General features: G+C 36.9%; 4 protein-coding genes and 1 pseudogene across 4 annotated transcripts; 4 read left to right on the top strand and 1 right to left on the bottom strand.

Annotated features, from left to right (window-relative positions):
• The first annotated feature begins 588 nt into the window (after positions 1-588).
• LOC120175590 (ethylene-responsive transcription factor LEP-like) lies at positions 589-1521 on the top strand. Its single transcript, XM_039182190.1, has one exon. It carries the CDS (start codon positions 589-591, stop codon positions 1384-1386), a length of 798 nt encoding a protein of 265 aa, XP_039038121.1. The 3' UTR covers positions 1387-1521.
• Positions 1522-3285: 1764 nt separating this feature from the next.
• LOC120175538 (protein indeterminate-domain 12-like) lies at positions 3286-4843 on the top strand. Its single transcript, XM_039182142.1, has 3 exons — positions 3286-3498; positions 3628-4027; positions 4105-4843. The coding sequence occupies exons 1-3, from the start codon at positions 3393-3395 to the stop codon at positions 4841-4843; spliced, it is 1245 nt and encodes a 414-aa protein (XP_039038073.1). The 5' UTR covers positions 3286-3392.
• A 1124-nt stretch (positions 4844-5967) lies between these two features.
• On the top strand, positions 5968-19038 carry LOC120175612 (annotated as a pseudogene).
• Positions 9363-11725, bottom strand: LOC120175614. The gene is made up of 2 exons (XM_039182220.1): positions 11007-11725; positions 9363-9780 (listed from the first exon to the last, which is right to left on the bottom strand). Coding segments are annotated over exons 1-2 (609 nt in total). The 5' UTR covers positions 11615-11725; the 3' UTR covers positions 9363-9779.
• LOC120175613 (prohibitin-1, mitochondrial-like) lies at positions 14614-17399 on the top strand. The gene is made up of 6 exons (XM_039182219.1): positions 14614-14629; positions 15594-15780; positions 16037-16153; positions 16412-16582; positions 16672-16884; positions 17009-17399. The coding sequence occupies exons 2-6, from the start codon at positions 15604-15606 to the stop codon at positions 17198-17200; spliced, it is 870 nt and encodes a 289-aa protein (XP_039038150.1). The 5' UTR covers positions 14614-14629; positions 15594-15603; the 3' UTR covers positions 17201-17399.
• Positions 19039-19159: the final 121 nt, after the last annotated feature.

The following is a 19159-nucleotide window of genomic DNA, read 5'->3' as shown; positions in this document are numbered from 1 at the left end:
ATATTCTATAACAGCTATAAATGATAAAATAAACTTTAATAAATAATATTTTATCGAAAGGATTTTGAATAAAAGAAATGCATACGAATGGAATCGAATCATGTCAAGCGTCCCTTTTTTCTTTACCTTGACATGACCACTAACATGCTTATATGATTTATAAGTTATATATGATCTTAACCAAATTAATGCCATTTGGATGCCGTTTAGTGCAAGCACCTCATTAGAAACAATAGCAGAGGTATAATTCTCGAACATCATGTATATCATTAGAAATACTAGAAAAGTGCCTTTTGTATTGAGCGACTCATAAATCATAATGAAGGGCAACTGTGCTCATGGGAGTTTACGAGGGTCCAATCAGAAGCAAGGCCCCACACTAGGATCATAGTGCTAGCGTGGGAGAGATTGTTCTTTGCTCACTCATATTCTAGGAATTAGAAGAACTAAACTTTAATTTCCCCCCTATTTAAACACAAATGCAAATGGCTGATAAACAAGCCCCAAGTATTATTGCTCTATTCCATTCCCAAGAACTAGAAAGGCAGCAGAAGCACAAAAGTTACATATTTTCTTTCTTTTATCTTCATGGATTTCAAAAACTCAAAAACCAACTCTCCTTCTCCTTCTCCTTCTTCTAAAACCAAAAGAAAGCAACAGCAACAGCAACCTCAGCAGCAGCTGCAGCAACAAGAGATACGATTCTTGGGAGTAAGGAGGAGGCCATGGGGGCGATACGCAGCGGAGATAAGAGACCCTTCCACGAAAGAAAGGCATTGGCTCGGCACGTTCGACACTGCCGAGGAAGCCGCCTTAGCCTACGACCGTGCCGCTCGCTCCATGCGTGGCTCCAAGGTTCGAACCAACTTCGTTTATTCCGATATGCCGGTCGGCTCATCGGTCACCTCCATCATTTCTCCTGATGAAACACACCATAACATGTCATCCATTTTCCCCATTAAACCACCTGTTAACCAACAAATGGATACTAACTGCCAGAACCAGCTTTTCTTCACTCAAGACCCTTTCAATGCCTGGAACCAAGAGAGTAGTGATACATTAGTGTCTTATAAGCCCATTACTGGGGTCATGGATACCGGAAACGGTGGTTCTCAACAGTTTAACGACGACTGTGAGCTGCCACCTTTGCCCCCCGATGTCTCCTCTACTTGTTACGCATCTGAAGTTGCTGGTTCAGATATGATCAGTTATGATTCGTGGAGTGGTTCGGGCCTTCTTGGGTTTGACACGGGAGTGAGTGAACCATATTTCGGCTTTAACTCTTACGAGTTCATGCAGCACATGCACATGCCCTCGGTTCCTGATACGGTAACTGAAGAATTTGATTTGGGTTCATCTTCATCATCCTCGGGTTACTTCTTTTAATAGCTGCAATAGTTAACAAATGGTAAATTGCAACTACAACTTCTGTCTTATGTTATTGAAGAACGTGTGGGTTTAGTTTTGGGATTTTGTTGTAATATGACTTTCGTTTATTTTTAATGGTTTTGGTGGTAATTAAGTACCGGTTTCTTGGGGGGTTGTTGGATTTGGGTCCAGTTTGTGGGGGAAATGGTCCTGCTTCCAAGCCTTTTTCTGTGGTTCATGTCATGCCTTTTTGGTCGAGGTTGTGCGGGGCCAGATAAAATCGCCCTTTTTGGTCGAGGTTGTGCGGGGCCAGATAAAATCACACCATCAGAAGCAGTAATTTTTTTGGTTAACTTTTGAATCGACCTACACATGTTCTTAATTAGGCATTGTTGTAATTGGTGTTAAGGAATTTATGGACGAAAATACGACACTAACACGAGAAAGAACAATAAGAAAATCAATCAGAATATTACCTAACTCACCCAACTCCTACAGATTACGTATGCCTTCACTGTGTCCTTTTAATCTTCCTTCATAATTAGTTTCCATAATTACAATCCCCATCCTTCCCCCATTGCTTTTATTTAAACCTGATCCAGGCTTCATCCCTACCAGCCACTTGCTGCACTTGACATCGGATAAAATGGCTTTTAGAGCAACGGTATATGTGCTTCTAACATTGGCCTCCTGCTGTTTATTTTGCTCTACATGATATGATAAAATGAATGGTGTTGCAGGGTTACTGGAAATCAATGATTACCTCATTGGAAAGGAATTCGAACCGATCCTTTGCCTCGTCGATGATGACAAATCAGAAGGCGAAACAATATTCCACTGCCTCGAAAAGCAGATCCAAATCATCGCCCTGCCAACAAGTCGGTTTAAATTTTAATCAGGATTCTTGTTTTGTTTTTTTGAATCAAGAGGGACATGGTGAAACATGTTGTGCAGGCATTGGGACAACATGCCGATTTATATGGTGATGGGAATGGTTTCAGTGTCGGTAATGATCGCGGCTCACACGGCGAAGCAGCAGTTGAGGCATCGCCCTAATGTGGTGATCACCAAGACGAGGAGGGAGTCTATATCAGAGCTTGACAATCCTGGTCAAGCTAGTGCTTCTGGCCATAAGTTCTTGGACAAGTCTTTCCTCAGAAAAGTGGCTCACCTTCAGGACCGCAAACATTAAACCTTTTCACCACATTAATCATTTAAATTTTTGGTTTGGTATTCGATCTATTAATCGATTAATCCGAATCAGATAATACCAAATCACTACCAAATGAGCTTCTTCTTCTAGGTGTTTTCACTTTGTTAATAGCTTTCATGTGTTGGTTCTAGCTCTTTTCGGCTAATTGTTAATAACTACCAAATGTTTTGTTTATAATTATAATTGTAACTTAAAATAAATAAATAAAATAATCTTTCCGGCTAATTTGTTGGCGTCTCGTACAGTAATAACATTGTTAAATCCGAAATCATGAAACCTCAATCCATGGATATGTCCAAAGACAATTGCAACAATCAAGAATGACAAACACAAACATGCCGGTTTGTGATGCTTGGTGGATCATGATGGAAGCAGGTAGATAATTAATATTACATGCATGATATCATGATATCATCTTAATAAGTTCCAACAGAAGGCAAAACTTTGTCTCTTTATTTGGAATTTCTCCTTTGGAAATGGCTTCACCTGCAATAATCTGGTTAAAATGCAAACAGTGGCTAGTAGGCGCTACTAATGATTCAGTTCTACAAGTTCACTTACTTGTCAACCACACGACAAACACACCCAACTTTCAATGTATATTTTATTGATAGGTGACGTTTACAGAATTATTTGATGGAATGATGTTGCTATCAAAGAATTCTAATTCTGGTTTAATTTTGAATACATGGACCATGGTGTTTGATCGTGATTGGTATGGAAAAACTTTCTTCTTTTTGTCTGCTACCTTATCTGATTCATATATTATCAGCTGCCTGTTAGCATTCATCAGTATCAAGTCCAGCTAAACATGTCAAACTTTGTGCAGGATTTTGGAGAAGATGAACATCACAGCACTGTCGTCTCGCAGTCGTCTAACGAGAGTCCGAATCCTCTTGAACATCCTATCCCCACAAGTTCGAAGAGAAAACGAAATCTTCCAGGGAATCCAGGCAATCATGCATGCCCTATCTTTATCTTTGATTCAGATACTTCCGGGAACTTTAATCACCGAGTTATTATTCATTTTTTTGGAAAATTTTCAGATCCTGATGCGGAAGTGGTAGCCCTGTCGCCGAGGACTCTAATGGCAACTAACAGGTACTTATGTGAAGTCTGTCATAAAGGATTTCAACGAGACCAGAACCTTCAGCTGCATAGGAGGGGACATAACTTGCCTTGGAAGCTAAAGCAAAGAACAAATACTGAGGTGATGAAGAAAAGGGTTTATGTATGTCCTGAGCCAAATTATGTTCATCATCATCCGAGCCGTGCTCTAGGCGACTTGACCGGCATTAAGAAGCATTTCTGTAGGAAGCATGGAGAGAAGAAATGGAAGTGTGATAAGTGCTCTAAACGATATGCTGTTCAATCAGACTGGAAGGCACACTCGAAGATCTGCGGTTCCCGTGAATATCATTGCGATTGTGGCACGATTTTTTCGAGGTATGTAGCATATTACTCTGTAAATGATCTGAGGGGCTTGTAATTATTTTTCTTTTCAATCCATTTGTTTCTTATAGGAAGGACAGCTTCGTCACACATAGAGCCTTCTGCGATGCACTAACGGAGGAAACTTACAAGGTGAACCGTAACTATGCTACCACAGGAGGAATTTCGCCACAAGAGACGATGCCTAGTTCCGATTCATGTTCCAATGCCAACACAAAGACGAACCTGTCGATTTCGAACGAGAAAATGAACATGTCCAACAACAATTTAAATCAAACGTTCAATCCAGGAACATCCCTGTCTTCTACTTTTGCAATAGGGTCTGCTTATACATCCGCGACGGCCTTGTTACAGAAAGCTGCAGAAATGGGTGCTAAGATCAGTGATACTACAATCGCCCCGGTACTATTCCGAGGTTTTACCGGATATTCTACCAGTACCATCATCTCAACCGTGATGGTCCAAGACGGTTCTTCCATGGTTGGTAGTCACATAGAAACGAATGGTGCCAGCACCAATGTCCTGTGTCTGGGAGAAGAAACATATAACAAAAGATCTCACAATACTCTTGCTCCGACCGCCTTGTTCCATACTCATTTTCTACAGGCAGAGAATGGAAAATCTGCGAATCTGTTGGGAGAAATGTACATGGAAGGCGGCGAAAAAACGACGGTCAATTTCTTAGGTGTGGAGCCAACAGGGGATCAGAATGTGGATACAGAAAGAAGGTATGACGGAAACGTAATGAACTTAGGGTACTCCAATGAGCAGCAACAGCTAAATCTGAACAATTTGCATGCAAACTGGTAAACTGCTGATTGTTGAACTGATATTTTCGAGTTGTCAAATTATTAGTGATGTTCTCGTTTCAGTATTTGGTTGACATAATCGGAAAGAAATAACCATTTTAATTGAATTTAGCAGTACAAGGGAGATGATGTAACATACATTGTTTCTGCTAATACCATTTTAACCAATGATGTTCTCGTTTCAGTATTTGGTTGACATAATCGATCATCCCATTACCATTCACCAAGTGGAGTCTGAGATAATTAATTACAATTATAGTATCACTTTGTCAAATAATATATATATATTAAAAAATAAAAATATTTATATAAATATATACCGCCCTCAAATTCATGTCAAAGAGAACATAGATAATAAAGTCCTATTGGTAATTCAACTAATAATTACAAATACAGTGAAAAGCCAGGATTTAAGCTTTACGAGAGGAGAACAAATTCGTGTTTATCAATGAGCCTTTATTCCCCCACTAGTAAAATCAATATTCAATTTCATATGCTCCTGAAACTAGAACTGGATTCCATCCTTTTAATTGATCACAACAATCATAGCCATAAACTGAAACCAAAAATGGCTAATCCTGATTTAACTGTTCTGGTCCTCAACCTTTCTCCTACAGCCACTCTCGGAGACCTCAATGCATATTTCTCCAACTGTGGCCATGTCGAGAAAATCAAGCTTCTGGGGTAATTACTTCAAACTTCTACACCTTAATTAATTGCTCCATATCTTTTTTCCTTACATTTTGGTCATTTTGAGCAGTGCAAATAGAGATCAATCACAGTTAGCTCTGGTATCTTTTAGGCAGCCATATGCTTATCAAGCAGCTCTTCTCCTTAATGTAAGGGAAAAAATTACGTTCAAGTTAGCATTTTTTTTTCGTTTGTATTTGATGTGTGGACTAGCACTTGGTTTGCACTTCGCAGAATGCTGTTTTTGCAGGCCAGCCAATTTGAGTTCTGCCCAAGAAGGACGATGCGGATCCTCCTGTCTCATATAGAACAATTCCTATTGTTTCTGAGGTAACTTTCTTTTCCATGCCAAAGAAAGTTTATCTGTTTTTATTTGTATCTTATACATTCGATGCAGCAACATTTAGAACAACACCACCAGAGGAAACATTCCGGTACTTCGAGCCGTGGCGGATGCGCTGCTTTAAATGCTTCTAATGTATTGGTCACTCTTAAATGCTTGTTGCTTTAATGCAGAGATTTGCTGCATTCCTGGCCCCTCTGACGATAGGTCGTGTGAGTATTGCATCCTGTGCCGTTTATCTATCAAAGGTATCTTCAGTGTTTTTCTTTAAGCATCTGATCTGATCCTTTTTATTGGCAGATGAGCATTGCAGGCAACTGATATCATTTCTCTTGGTTTTAGGTCGGTTTAACGATTGCCATTAGGTGTGCGCTAACAAGGCCGGCCTTTTCTCTTAAACCGAATGAACCTGAGGCCTTATTGCTTGATTACCCTAGTCATCAACGACGACTCTTGCCTCTTCTTGCAAAGACGTACGTATATAAGGCGCAAATGAGTTCTGCTATGTCCGCACATATATCACTTCCGTTCAAATCATGTCACGTAATAAATTACAGACTTCTGCCGCAGGTACGCTATGAGTTTTGCGTCGAAGTACTTGAAAATATTGTATGTGAAGAGGACTCCTCAGTCATACAAAAGCATTCATGTATTTTCAAGTTCGTTCAAAACTACTTTTACTTGGAGTAACCTGCACATACTTCAGGTGAGCAACAAGATGATCAAGACTTTATATATATATATATATATATATATATATATCTTAACAGTAAGTGTGTTATCAAGGTTCCATTGTCGAATGCTTCAGGAATGCCGTAAAGCTTGTGGAGGAAAAGGATTAAGTTCTGAGAATCATGTCGGTCAAATGAAAGCTGAATACGACGTGCAGGCCACTTTTGAGGGGGACAGCAACATTTTGATGCAGCAGGTAAATATGGGTTTCTAGTTTCGTGGCCATTGTGTTTCATTCCTATTCACGTAGATCGTACGCATCATTTAACTCAGGTCAGCAAGGCTCTACTTGCTGAACATGTGGTAGCTAAGAAGAGAAAGAAGGCTTTCAAGGGTCTAGGCTTAGAACACATGAATAAGCCCTGCCCTCTCATTCCATCACAGCTTACTTGCACAGCACTCCATTCGAGTAAATTCCAGGTAATATAACCAGTTTTTCCATTCTTATTCTTCCATATTAAGATTTGTGAGTATCTGACCGTTGGCATATGTCGGATGCCTTGTGCTTAAGGGAGAGAGATCTTTTGAACCGATTAGCAGTCGAGGTCTCGCACCATCAAGCCAAGGGACTAAGTAAAGAGCATGCTTTCAATATGGTGAGGAAGTAGTTATGTTTATGTAAGTTGGCTAGTCTTTTCTTCACCTTTTAGTCTAATTCTCTCAATCACTTTTGTACAACAGAGTTATCAAGTAGCAGAGGACTTGAGCAAGCTTTCACGGACCGAGCAATATTCCAAACGTTTGCCGAGGCAGAAGCAACTTTAGCTGCCGGTCCATTGAAGGTGAACATAACATGCGCATCCACTTGTTGTCCAGTCTAAACTATTAAAGTGCATTAGTCGGTGTTGAGTCTTCATTTTGGTTCTTGTGCAGGATGTGCAAGGCATGTTGAGATCATTGTATGGACTAATATGTCTCAAAGATTCCGTATTTCTCCGATACGGGTACCTATCGGTGGACAACGGTGCTCTGGTGGGGAGAGAAATAAAGAAAACATGTGGCGAAATTCGGCCACATGCACTTGCTTTAGTGAGTTCCTTTGGCATTCCTGATGCTTTTCTGAGCCCTATAGCTTTCAACTGGATTGATGCAAATTCATGGGCTTCGGTTCAGCACTGATAGGGTGTTCTCCCTACCAATTCCAGCACTGATAGACCTACTCATTTAGTAATAAGCGAGCCTTCATCGGACGTTATAGCCAATGCAGTAGTGGTGTGTACACTTTATTGTTTTAATAAATATATAGGTTACTATTGAAAGGCTGTAAGACTGTGAATGAAATGAGAAAATCAAGTTACTCGAGTTCGATTCAATCAAACCTCGTTTAATATTTGATTTAAATAAATTCAACTCGAATTCTTAACGAATTAAAATGAGTTACTTGATACCCGACTTCAAAATTTTGAGAATAACTTGAAAAAACATTAAAATGTTAAAATTTTAAATTTTTAAATTAAAATATTAATAATATTAATATTTATATGTTTTTTTAAATACAATATAAGATTTTAATATATCTATTCAGAATTTTTTTTAATCATTGACAACAAACATAAACACAATTACTTGAACTCAAGACCTCTAGAAAAAACAACATTCGTTTTAACCGTTTAAACCACTTGATAGGTTATTATCAACCTGATGAAGTCAAACATGTGTTTTTAAAATATTCACATATTAACATTTAAAACAAAATAATTAATGTTATTGATCAATTAATAACATTATAAAAATATAGTATTAAATTATGTCAAATTAAAGTATAGGGACTAAATATTAAGTGTTAGGACAATAGGGGACGAAGACCAAAATTTGGTCCGAATAAAATAGTTTCACTTCCACAACCACGATTACTCTGGACGTGGCTGGCATGAATCAAGGAAGCAGGCCCTCAACCCGCTGGGAAATACGAATGACACTTATTTGAATACGATATTTACGGTTGCAATGTGTTTGCTTTATATAGACTGGAGCTGAAGCTTGCCAATCAAAAGAAGAGTCCGAAAGCAAAAGTTCCAAAGGATTCTTGCTGATCTGCAGAAGAAAATGGGAAGGCTCACTACTGAAGGTGAACAAGGAACTGCCACCGCAAATGTTGATTCTGCCCAAGATTAAGACTGACAAGTTTGAATTATGGTTCTAATGTTCAGAACAGAAGAAAGTAGACTAGATTGTTGTGCAGTTAGGATCCAATGTCCCATCTCTATAGATAGAGATCAAATATTGCAAAGTCATTCTCTGAAATTACTTCTCCTTTTAACCCTTCTTCGGTTACTGCTTGGTGGCTTCTATTCTAAAGGGAGACATCTAGTGCATCACTCATAAACTAGATATGGAATATACTGAGAGGGCAGTTGCATCAGCCCCATTTGCTTGCCTTTCATGGATTCTCCTATTAAGCCACCCTTCACCACCACCATTGTCAAATTTCCAAGGCAAGCTTTTCTTTTTAGGGCAAAAGCAGTGCAACAAGCCAATATGTAGGATACAAAGGATGAGGAAGAGAAAGTTACAAAAAAGTAGAGCCAAGAATCTCTCTTTCTCCCTGTTTTGTTTGATTTTGAAGCAACAAGACCTAATATTTGCATTCCAAGTAATGTATACTTCCAATTTAAGAAGCAACAACATGTGATACTTGTATTCCAAGTAATTTATGAAGATATTACTTCAGTGGGGCAGCCATCTTCATTGCCTTGCCCCCCCCCCCAAAAAAATCGGCAATCAAATATTTTTATCTACCAGACTCATTGCAAAGAAGCATTGAATAAAATTTTATGACATTGAAAGGATCTTCAAAGTACAACCAAGACAAATAACAAGGAGAGAAGCAACATTTAAGCCCCTCCATAACAACAGTTAAAGTGGTTGAACACAAAAAACAACATAAGCGTATTCTACACTCCATATGAACCTATTCTTATCAGTCAGGTAAACTTCTGAGCGCTCAAGGGAGTTTGGTCCCTCGATCCTTCTTATTAATTTAGCATATTACTCATGATGGTCCTGTCATTTGAGTTTTAGAAACACCTAAATGAATCTTACCTTGCACAAAACGAGATTCTATCGAATTTCCTGAAAAATAATGCAATTTACTATGGGACAGAGACAGCAGCCATTCAGAATAAAGCATCCATCTACGCCTTCAAGAAAGTTACAAGTTCTTCAGAGTGGTTCTGCAAGACGGCAATCATTTAGTTGGCAACTTGAAGATATAAACGAAGTTAAATGCCACTAATAACAAATTTCAATCAGAGCTACTTGTACCAAAAGACAGGTGATATCTCAATTTGAAGGCTAAATGTAGGAGAAAAACAGAAAACAAAAAGAAGAGCGTCAAAGTGCATAACGAAAGAAAGAGAAAATTAGAAACCTGGACAAGTTCAACTGCACAGAATGAGAAGGATGCCAAATGCTCAAACTAGTCGAAAGGAAATGGGTGAAAAAGAAATAAAATTCCTTTCCAGGTTCAAGCACCAATAATAACTTCATTCAGCAAGCATAAAACCTCAACAAGCACTCTAACGCCAGCAGATTTCAAAAAAATCTAGACCAAAATGATAAAAATATACTCCATAAACACATGACCAACATAACCTACCATCTTTCCCCCTTTTCTTGGCAAGAAGTGAACTAACATTTCAGCAACTCCATCAAACAAAAAAGCATTCTACGCCCACAAATTTCAAAAACATCTAGAACAAAATGTTTTACAGCATGTTTAGCTCACTTGTTTAGGGAGTAATGTTTGTAGATCCTTAGATGTGCACTCTAGGTTCAATTCTGACGAATGGTTAAGAACAAGGGAAAGAAAATAACGGGAGACAACAAGCTTCCTTCAAAAAAATTCCAACAATTTATTGTTTGTTTCCACCAGTAAGTCAAAGATAAGCTATAAAACTATATACACAAGAATTCGCACACTTGCAATAGAATAGCCAGACTCGTAAGGAAAATCATCAAAACATGAAACTCAAATACACAAAGATTTAGCAAAGCCTTGTATCTTTCATCATCTTTTACACCCTTTCTGATATTCATTTATTTTACCAATTACTTGAAAATGCTCCAATCGGCCCCAAAATGCAATCTCAAGGAATCCATTTTGACCAATCCAACTCGGTTTCAACTACATGGATACACAGCACTGGCTGCTTACTACATTGTTGATTCAAACTAGAGAGGGGACCAGAGACCAAGTCGATGCTCACAAGTACAAAATAAAATCAGAACAAAGTACATATCAATCGTAAAAAGAAAAACCATAAATGTAAAACCAGTTTTGATTTTCCAATGAAATTAAAGCTGATAAATTGTTTTTTCCCCTTTCAAAACTAATGTGAAAAAACCCGTTTTCCAAATTATAACACACAATGAAATCAGGAGGAGAAATCAAACATACCATCCACTAGAACTAGGGCGGCTTCCACTGGATCTGGGACGAGGAATCAATCCCAAATCTGATTCGCCGCCTCTTTTGATTTTCTCGTAACCGCCTGATTTGGGTCGCATAACTTCACCATAGTAACCCGACGACCCAAAATGCTTTATCCCCTGTTCTCTCCCTCGAAAGACTTTGGGTTCGGGTTTCTCCTCTCTCCCCGCAAAACCCGGCCTAAGATGAGGCGGAACGAACCGACCTGACTTCGCCGATCCAGAAACGAACACACCTTTCTTCTCCGGACCGGTAATTGAAATCCCAGAACCGGGTCGCAAAGAAATCTGATCAGATGATGGATGCTTATCCGGGACTAAAGACGATCGAGGTTGGGGCTGTTTGGGCAGCGTTGGAGACAAGACAGGGGGAGTCGAAACAGGCTTCGGGGAAGGACGGGTCAGGACGAGCATGCGGCCATGGGTTTTGACATTGCTGGCGGATGAATAAGAAGCAAAAGACGATTGGCTTTGGGGATTGGTTTGGGGATTCTTGTTGGAAGAAGAAGAGGAAGTCAGGTTTTTCTCGATGACATGGTTGAAATTGATAGAGGTATATTTGTTGGTTCTTGCCATCCACCACTATCTCCTCCAGCTTCTTTCGCCCCTTTCGTTTCGTTTATAGTTTCGATAGAACCCAATTTACAAGGAAACTTTTCGTTTGATGGGAAACAATTAACTTGAAGGTGGTGTTTTTATGATTACAAATGCTTTTATATATTTATTCTCGAAAGGATGTTTTCTTTTCTTTTTTCTTTTTTATGTCGGCTTTCGTGCTGCGAATCCGACGGCGATGTCGTTGCCGGTGATGTTCGTACCAAACATGGTTTTTAGAACCGGATCGATTAACGAATCGGTCATGTTATCGGTTCATTAGTTTAACCGGTCGAACTAGTCCGACTGATCAGAAGAACCGGACGACGTCATAATTATTTAAAAAAATTAAATAAAAATACCAAAAATATTTAATAAAAAATATTTTTTTATATCATAACATATATAAGTTAAAAACCATAAAATCAAGTGAAACAAAATGATTCAAATTAACTACAACATAATATTTATGGTAAAACATATTAAATAATAAATATAATTATATAACTATAATTAAAAAATAAATTTGGGGTTAAAAAAAGCATAACAAAATTATATAACTATAATTATATAACTATTCTTTCACTTCAATCAAGCTCGAATTTTAGGCTTCAATCGAGCTTTTAATTTTTTTTTGAGTTCAAGCCTTTTTGAGTTCAAGTTTTAATATTATATTTTGAGTTTGAGTTGAACTTGATAATTTTTAGCTTGTGAGTTTGAGTTGAGTTGAGCTTACTTTTAAAGTTTTCAAGTTCGAGTCGAGCTCAACAATTCTCGAGTTCGACTTGACTCGTTTAACAAACGACGTTGTTTGATTTATTTATTTTTAAAAAAAAACAAAAATCCCGGTTTTTTCCGATTTTTCCCAGTTTTTTCCGGTTTTCTGCCGGTTCGATTCGAACGGTTCAGCGGTTCTGGCCGGTCCACTAATAACGGTTCAACCAGTTTAGATTGAACCGGACTAAACAATAATTCCCGATTAAACCGATTGAACCAATCGATCCGGTCCGATTTTCAAAACAGAGGTAGCAAGGGGGAAGCGTGAATGCGCGGGGCTTTCATGTGGATAGATCTCAGCCGCTAAATCGCTTTTTAATTAATTCACTTTTTATTTAAAGTAAATTATATAAATGATCCTCAATTATAGTATAATATTTTGTTAAATCTCTTAATTATGAAAATTTATAAAATGATTTTTCAATTAATTTTTATGTTTGTTGCCCATCTATTTGTTTTATTTGGTTGAAACAATTTATCACGTTGAAGATTATTTTGTATGTCCTATATAGATTTGGTAATGTTCGACATGACATAAAACGTATATATATATATTATTTGCACTGATAAATATGTATTTTTAAAATAGTATTTAATATATTAATTTTCTAAAGAAAGCGATGCATTGCTCAGTGCATGAGATTGTTAATTATCTCTGTTTTGAAAATCGGATCGGACCGGCCGGTTCAACCAGTTTAATCGAGAACCATTGTTTAGTTTGGTTTAATTTAAACCGGTTGAACCGCTATTAGTGAATCAGCCAGAATCGTTGAACCGTTCGAACCGGACCGGCAAAAAATCGGAAAAAACCGGAAAAAACCGGGATTTTTGTTTTTAAAAAAAAAATTAAATCAAACAATATCGTTTGTTAAACGAGCCAAGTCGAACTCGAGTAATGCTGAGCTCGACTCGAACTTGAAAACTTTAAAAGTAAGCTAAACTCAACTCAAACTCACAAGCTAAAAATTATCAAGTTCAACTCAAACTCGAAATATAATATTGAAACTTGAACTCAAAAAGGCTTGAACTCAAAAAAAAAATTAGAAGCTCGATTGAAGCCTAAAATTCGAGCTTGATTGAAGTGAAATAATAGTTATATAATTATAGTTATATAATTTTATTATGATTTTTTTAACCCCAACTTTATTTTTTAATTATAGTTATATAATTATATTTATTATTTAATATGTTTTACCATAAATATTATGTTGTAGTTAATTTGAATCATTTTGTTTCACTTGATTTTATGGTTTTTAACTTATATATGTTATGATATAAAAAATTATTTTTTATTAAATATTTTTAGTATTTTTATTTAATTTTTTAAATAATTATAACGTCGTCCGGTTCTTCCGACCGGTCGGACCGGTTCGACCGGTTGAACCAGTGAACCGGTAGCATGATCGGTTCGCTAACCGATCCGGTTCTGAAAACCATGTTAATTATGCGTGAGATGCGGTTCGGCAACGACTTCCAGATGAAAATGTTAATAAAAAAATAGTTGAACTTTATTCCCATATGTAATGGGGTAAGGGGAGGTAGAATAATAGGCTGTCCCCAACGTCAGATTGAGAGCAGCTTTCGTAGGAGACCTCCGAATTATGTAATGTCTTTCGTGAGACTCGATCCTACGACCCCAATATTAAAAACTTTGTGCTCTACTAACTGAGAAAATGTTAATAAGCTAAACTCAAATAATAACAAGTTGTGTATAGTAGATTCAGGTTTAGATTTTTAGGTTTATTTGTAATTGTTTGATTGCTCTGAGATAAATAAAATTTGTATTTATTTAATAACTAAAAATAATTTATCTCTAAATTATTTTGAGTTTATAAAAATGTTCATAATTAGTATTTATCAAAAGTTTAGGAATTAAAATAAAATTTAAATTTTTTACTAGCATATTTTGTCATCAAACTAACAAATTTCACGTCTTAATAAAAAAAATTATAAGGGACTAAAATTTTAAATTATAAATTAAGCTAAGAAAATAATAAATATTAAACAAAAGTACCGATCTTATAGTTTACTCAAAATAATATCTCGATCTAAAATTTTTAAAAAATTTAATTAATTAATTAATTTAACTCTTGTGTTTAACTAACTCCACTACCGGGTCGGATCCATAAACCATAAACCCAAAATATAAAACCCCCCTATATTTATCCTTCTTTGACCCCCGAATCGCTCTTTTCCTCTGTTCAGCTGACCATTTTGCAGGTATTCCGATCTGCGCCTACCTCCTTTCTTTCTCATTATTTTTTCAGAGAAAAAGTTTTAGATTATATTTTCTCCGTTTGCTTGCTTAGAAATTTTGGGCGGAAGTGTAGAAATCAGCTTTTTGTTGCTAAACTTAGTGGTCTCTTTTGTATTTCTTCTATTAGCTCATATCTCTCGTTCAAGACAATGCTAGCCGTCGCTGTCTAATGCGGCAACATCTTGTTCTTTTGGAACTAGATTGTAAAAGAAGTAGTCAGCTTTGAGGGTCTTACTCTATTTTTTTTTTACTTTTACTTTTGTGGTTTGGTTTGAAATCCTGAGTGGGTTTTGTTTTTTTTTTCCCTATGTCGTTGAGGGGAACATATTTGCATTTTATGTAACTACAAATTCGTGTGGACGTGTAGATGGCCATGTTGGAATAGATATGTTAACGTGTTTGACCGAATCAGATTGAAATGAATGGAAATTTTCTTTAAATATTATGTCTATATAGATTGTTTAGCAACAAATTGTATGAATCAACATGTTTTGGCTGTTATGTTCTTTTTCATTTTATAAATGGCAGTGTTATGTTCATTGTGGAGGCAATATATTGTATTTTCATGTTGAGGAAACGGTTTGGCTTCTTACCCTCCTTTCTGAAAGATATGGCTTCTTATACTTTCCAGTCTCCACTACAGAGTTTTAGGTGTCAGCTTTATTTTGGGTTGCCACTTGTAAAGATGTATGTGTATGCTTAGTTGCTTTTTCTAAGTTAGAGTTGCTTAAACTATTATCTATCCCGCATTGGGTTAATGTTGACTTAGGCCCTCTTTGTTTATCACGTGGATCTTTTGTTTCTTAGCTGTTGTTAATTGGTTGATCCTTAATTGTCTTATTCAAAGTTCCAAATTTATTTGATGCTTTGTATTTGTTTCCCCATCGGGTTTTTCTGTAATTTGACATCCAAGGTTCAATGTTTCAGCATCGACAAAATGAATCTCAACAACCTCAAAGTTCCTAAGATGCCCGGAGGTGGAGCTCTTCCTGCTCTGCTTAAGATTGGAGTCATCGGTGGGCTTGGTCTCTATGGACTTGCCAATAGTTTCTACAATGTTGACGGAGGGCATAGAGCCATTGTTTTCAATCGGATATTGGGCATCAAAGATAAGGTCATCATTCTACCAGTTGGCATGTTTATTGGAATGTATCTCCTAACCATTATCTGCCGTTTGTGGATATTATCGTACTCTGCTTATAAACAATGTATATGGCTTCTATATGGAGTTGATTAGCTGGTAGCATAATGCTATTCTTTCTTGCATGACTAGAACTCTTCTCGATGTCCTATTAACGTTCTTGTTTACATTTTCCCCTCTTTTGCCTCTGTCTAGCAGCATGTCATGCAGTTAACTCTTGTTTCTGCAGGTTTATTCTGAGGGAACACACCTTATGATACCATGGATTGAGAGGCCTATTATTTATGATGTCCGTGCAAGACCTCATCTAGTTGAGAGTACTTCTGGTAGTCGTGATCTGCAGATGGTAAATCTAAGTTCCAATTTTCAGTAGGCTTTTTTCCCTATAATTTCCTCATTGCGGTTTAGTTCTCTAAATCTAAAATGACATCAACTGGGCTTATCAACTGGGCTTTTTTCCCAATTTTCATGCTTTTCCCATGTTGATGCTACAACATTTGTGCATTTCCGATGTTATATTAGGTGGAAATTGAAAATAGAAAAATGTTGTAGGATGTAAAGCCTTAATTACACACCAAACTTGCTTCTGAACTATCCTCTGCAGGTCAAGATTGGGCTTCGAGTTCTCACTCGCCCTAGGTCAAATCAGTTAACTGAAATCTATCGAACCCTTGGTGAGAACTATAATGAGAGGGTCCTTCCTTCAATCATTCATGAAACTTTGAAAGCTGTTGTTGCTCAATACAATGCTAGCCAGCTCATTACTCAGAGAGAGGTACATATCCTGTTATGCATTTTCTATGCACTAATAATAGAATAAATCGTTTGAATTAATCATGTGAAGTTGAACTATTCTGGTTTTAGAATGTTAGTAAAGAAATTCGGAAAATTTTGACCGAAAGGGCAGCTAACTTCAACATTCAACTCGATGATGTGTCCATTACAAGTCTGACTTTCGGGAAGGAATTCACAGCTGCAATTGAGGCTAAACAGGTGGCTGCACAAGAAGCTGAGAGAGCTAAGTTCATCGTGGAAAAAGCTGAACAGGACAAGAAAAGTGCTGTTATCCGAGCACAGGTGAGATACATATAAATCGTAGAATGTCAGTTTCTGCTTCTCCCTGAAATTTGTGAGAATTCGTTTTGCCTTGTATGGGTCGATTCTTTCTCTTGTAAAGTAACTGTTTTTTTCTGGTATCCAGGGAGAAGCCAAGAGTGCCCAACTCATTGGTCAAGCAATTGCAAAGAATCCAGCATTCATCACATTGAGGAAGATCGAAGCTTCTAGAGAAATTGCACAGACCATTGCGAATTCATCCAACAAAGTCTTCCTGAACTCGAAGGATCTATTGCTGAACCTTCAGGAGATGGATCTTGAATCCCACACAAAGTAACTTGGTTTTCTTACCTTCATTTCATGCTTTGTTCAATAATTCAATTGTGGGAATATTATTATACAACCGAATGGTGACAAACTCTAGGGTTTTATGTCTTCTCATTGAAGTTGGAAGGATTTTTATTTTGTCTCAAGGATTAGAGTTTAAACCCCTATCAGTTGATATATGTTTAGTTGAGGTAAAGAGCTATTGGTTATATGTTTCCCTTCTATATTATCTTCATTACCTTATATCGTATCTTTGCCAATACTCTTTGAACTACTGCTGCCATGGCTTGAATACAGGTAGGGTTGCACAGAAGTCGGATTTCAATCCGATCCGGATCGGTTTTTATCCGATCCGGTTTTTTTTCTCATAGAAAAAAAACCGGTTTATAAAATAACCGGTTCGGTTTCTAACCGATTTGGAGGGCCGGATATCCTAACCGGTGTAACCGGTTTCAGTTTAAAAAAATCCGGTTTTTTTTAAAAACCGATTTTAATATTATTAAAATTACATCGTCATCAATTGCAACAAAGTTTACGATAATTTGTTGAAAACATTTTGATATTTAGATATAACAAATTAAGTTAAATGAATTTTAAGATTTTCTAAATGATTTTCTAAGTATATTCGATATAATTATTCGAATATCAAAACATTACTCCAAATATTTCAAAAATCATTTTTAATCCTTACTTAAGTGTAAAATTAAGTTTTAATCTTAAAACAATTTCAAAATAATCTTTCAAAGTATTTCGAACCATTTCAAAGCCAAAAATTTCAGATTGTTCAGAGGGAACCGATTCTCCCCCAAGGAGTACCGATTCCCCCCTGAATGGTTTGGTTCCGAGATTTCCAGAATGCTCGGAGGGAATCGATTCTCCCTATTCAACGGTCGAAATATTTGAATTTTACACTTAGGGAACCGATTCCCTATGAGAGGGTACCGATTCCCCCCACGCTCCAAGCATTTTTATTAAATGTTTTCACACTTAAACGGCTATATTATCTTCATTAATTATCCCTAACGTTCAGAAGTGATTCAAGGTGTATTTAAGCAAGCTTAGAAGTCATTAATCAAAGACAAGAAACATCAAGCAACTAGAATCAAGAGAGAATCAAAGAGAAAACATCAAACCTCAAGTTTGAGCATTTCAAGCATATTTTCATTCAATATTCATTTTTGTTTTCAAGAACACATATTGTGCTCAATTGTATTCATCTTTGAGTGTTCTTTTCTTTGTTCTAGAATTGTGCAAACAATCTACCTTGTAAGGATTTCCTTGTAAGTTTGCAAATTTGTATTGTTCTCTTTGGGAGAGAGTTTTCTCAAGAATTTGGGGTATAATTCTTGAGGGTTTGTAAGGTTGCTCTTTGTCATCAAAAGAAAGACAAATTAGTGAATTTGTGGAAAATCCTTAGTGTGGATAGCTAAGGTAGTGGACGTAGACTTTGATTGAGAAAGTCGAACCACTCTAAATCGCTGTGCAAATCTTTTCAATTTTCTGCAAAACCTTCCACCGAAATTTTAATTGCCAATTCACCCCCTCTTAGCCGATTCTGTCGATCGATTAACTCAACATAATTGAAATACTTAAATACTTCCAAGTTTGATAAATTCAAATACTTAAAAACTTCCAAGTTCGATAAATTCAAATACTTAAAAGCTTCAAGTTCGATAATTGAAACAAAGTTTACGATAATTGAAATAAAGTTTAAAAATAAACTACATTGCCACTCTTCTTCATCATCTTCGCCTTTTTCGTTTGGAGGGGATATTCCAAGTTCGACTTCTTCAATGTGTAAGTTTGCTTTCAAATCGGCATCAATTGCATCTTCTAGGGTGGTGATATGTTGCTTACGAGCCGCTCCATCCAAATAATCCTTTAAACAAATGCATACTTCCACCGACTCGGGACTTAGTCTTGATCTCCGTTGCGATATAACCATGCCACTAACAGAAAAAGCGGATTC

This window comes from Hibiscus syriacus, unplaced genomic scaffold (assembly GCF_006381635.1).
Source record: "Hibiscus syriacus cultivar Baekdansim isolate YM2019G1 unplaced genomic scaffold, ASM638163v2 tig00112206_pilon, whole genome shotgun sequence".
NCBI lineage: Eukaryota > Viridiplantae > Streptophyta > Magnoliopsida > Malvales > Malvaceae > Hibiscus > Hibiscus syriacus.
This window is presented reverse-complemented; position numbering and strand designations above follow the sequence as displayed.

What these genes read in the sequence shown, in the direction of transcription:
- LOC120175590 (XM_039182190.1), top strand. Translation starts at nt 589, where the DNA reads ATGGATTTCAAAAACTCAAAAACCAACTCTCCTTCTCCTTCTCCTTCT.
- LOC120175538 (XM_039182142.1), top strand. Translation starts at nt 3,393, where the DNA reads ATGTCAAACTTTGTGCAGGATTTTGGAGAAGATGAACATCACAGCACT. An exon ending in TGAACATCCTATCCCCACAA is followed by an intron (nt 3,499 to 3,627) that starts GTTCGAAGAGAA and finishes GAAAATTTTCAG; the next exon opens with ATCCTGATGCGGAAGTGGTA. An exon ending in TGTGGCACGATTTTTTCGAG is followed by an intron (nt 4,028 to 4,104) that starts GTATGTAGCATA and finishes TGTTTCTTATAG; the next exon opens with GAAGGACAGCTTCGTCACAC.
- LOC120175614 (XM_039182220.1), bottom strand. Translation starts at nt 11,614, where the DNA reads ATGGCAAGAACCAACAAATATACCTCTATCAATTTCAACCATGTCATC.
- LOC120175613 (XM_039182219.1), top strand. Translation starts at nt 15,604, where the DNA reads ATGAATCTCAACAACCTCAAAGTTCCTAAGATGCCCGGAGGTGGAGCT. An exon ending in TATTGGGCATCAAAGATAAG is followed by an intron (nt 15,781 to 16,036) that starts GTCATCATTCTA and finishes TTGTTTCTGCAG; the next exon opens with GTTTATTCTGAGGGAACACA. An exon ending in GTGCTGTTATCCGAGCACAG is followed by an intron (nt 16,885 to 17,008) that starts GTGAGATACATA and finishes TCTGGTATCCAG; the next exon opens with GGAGAAGCCAAGAGTGCCCA.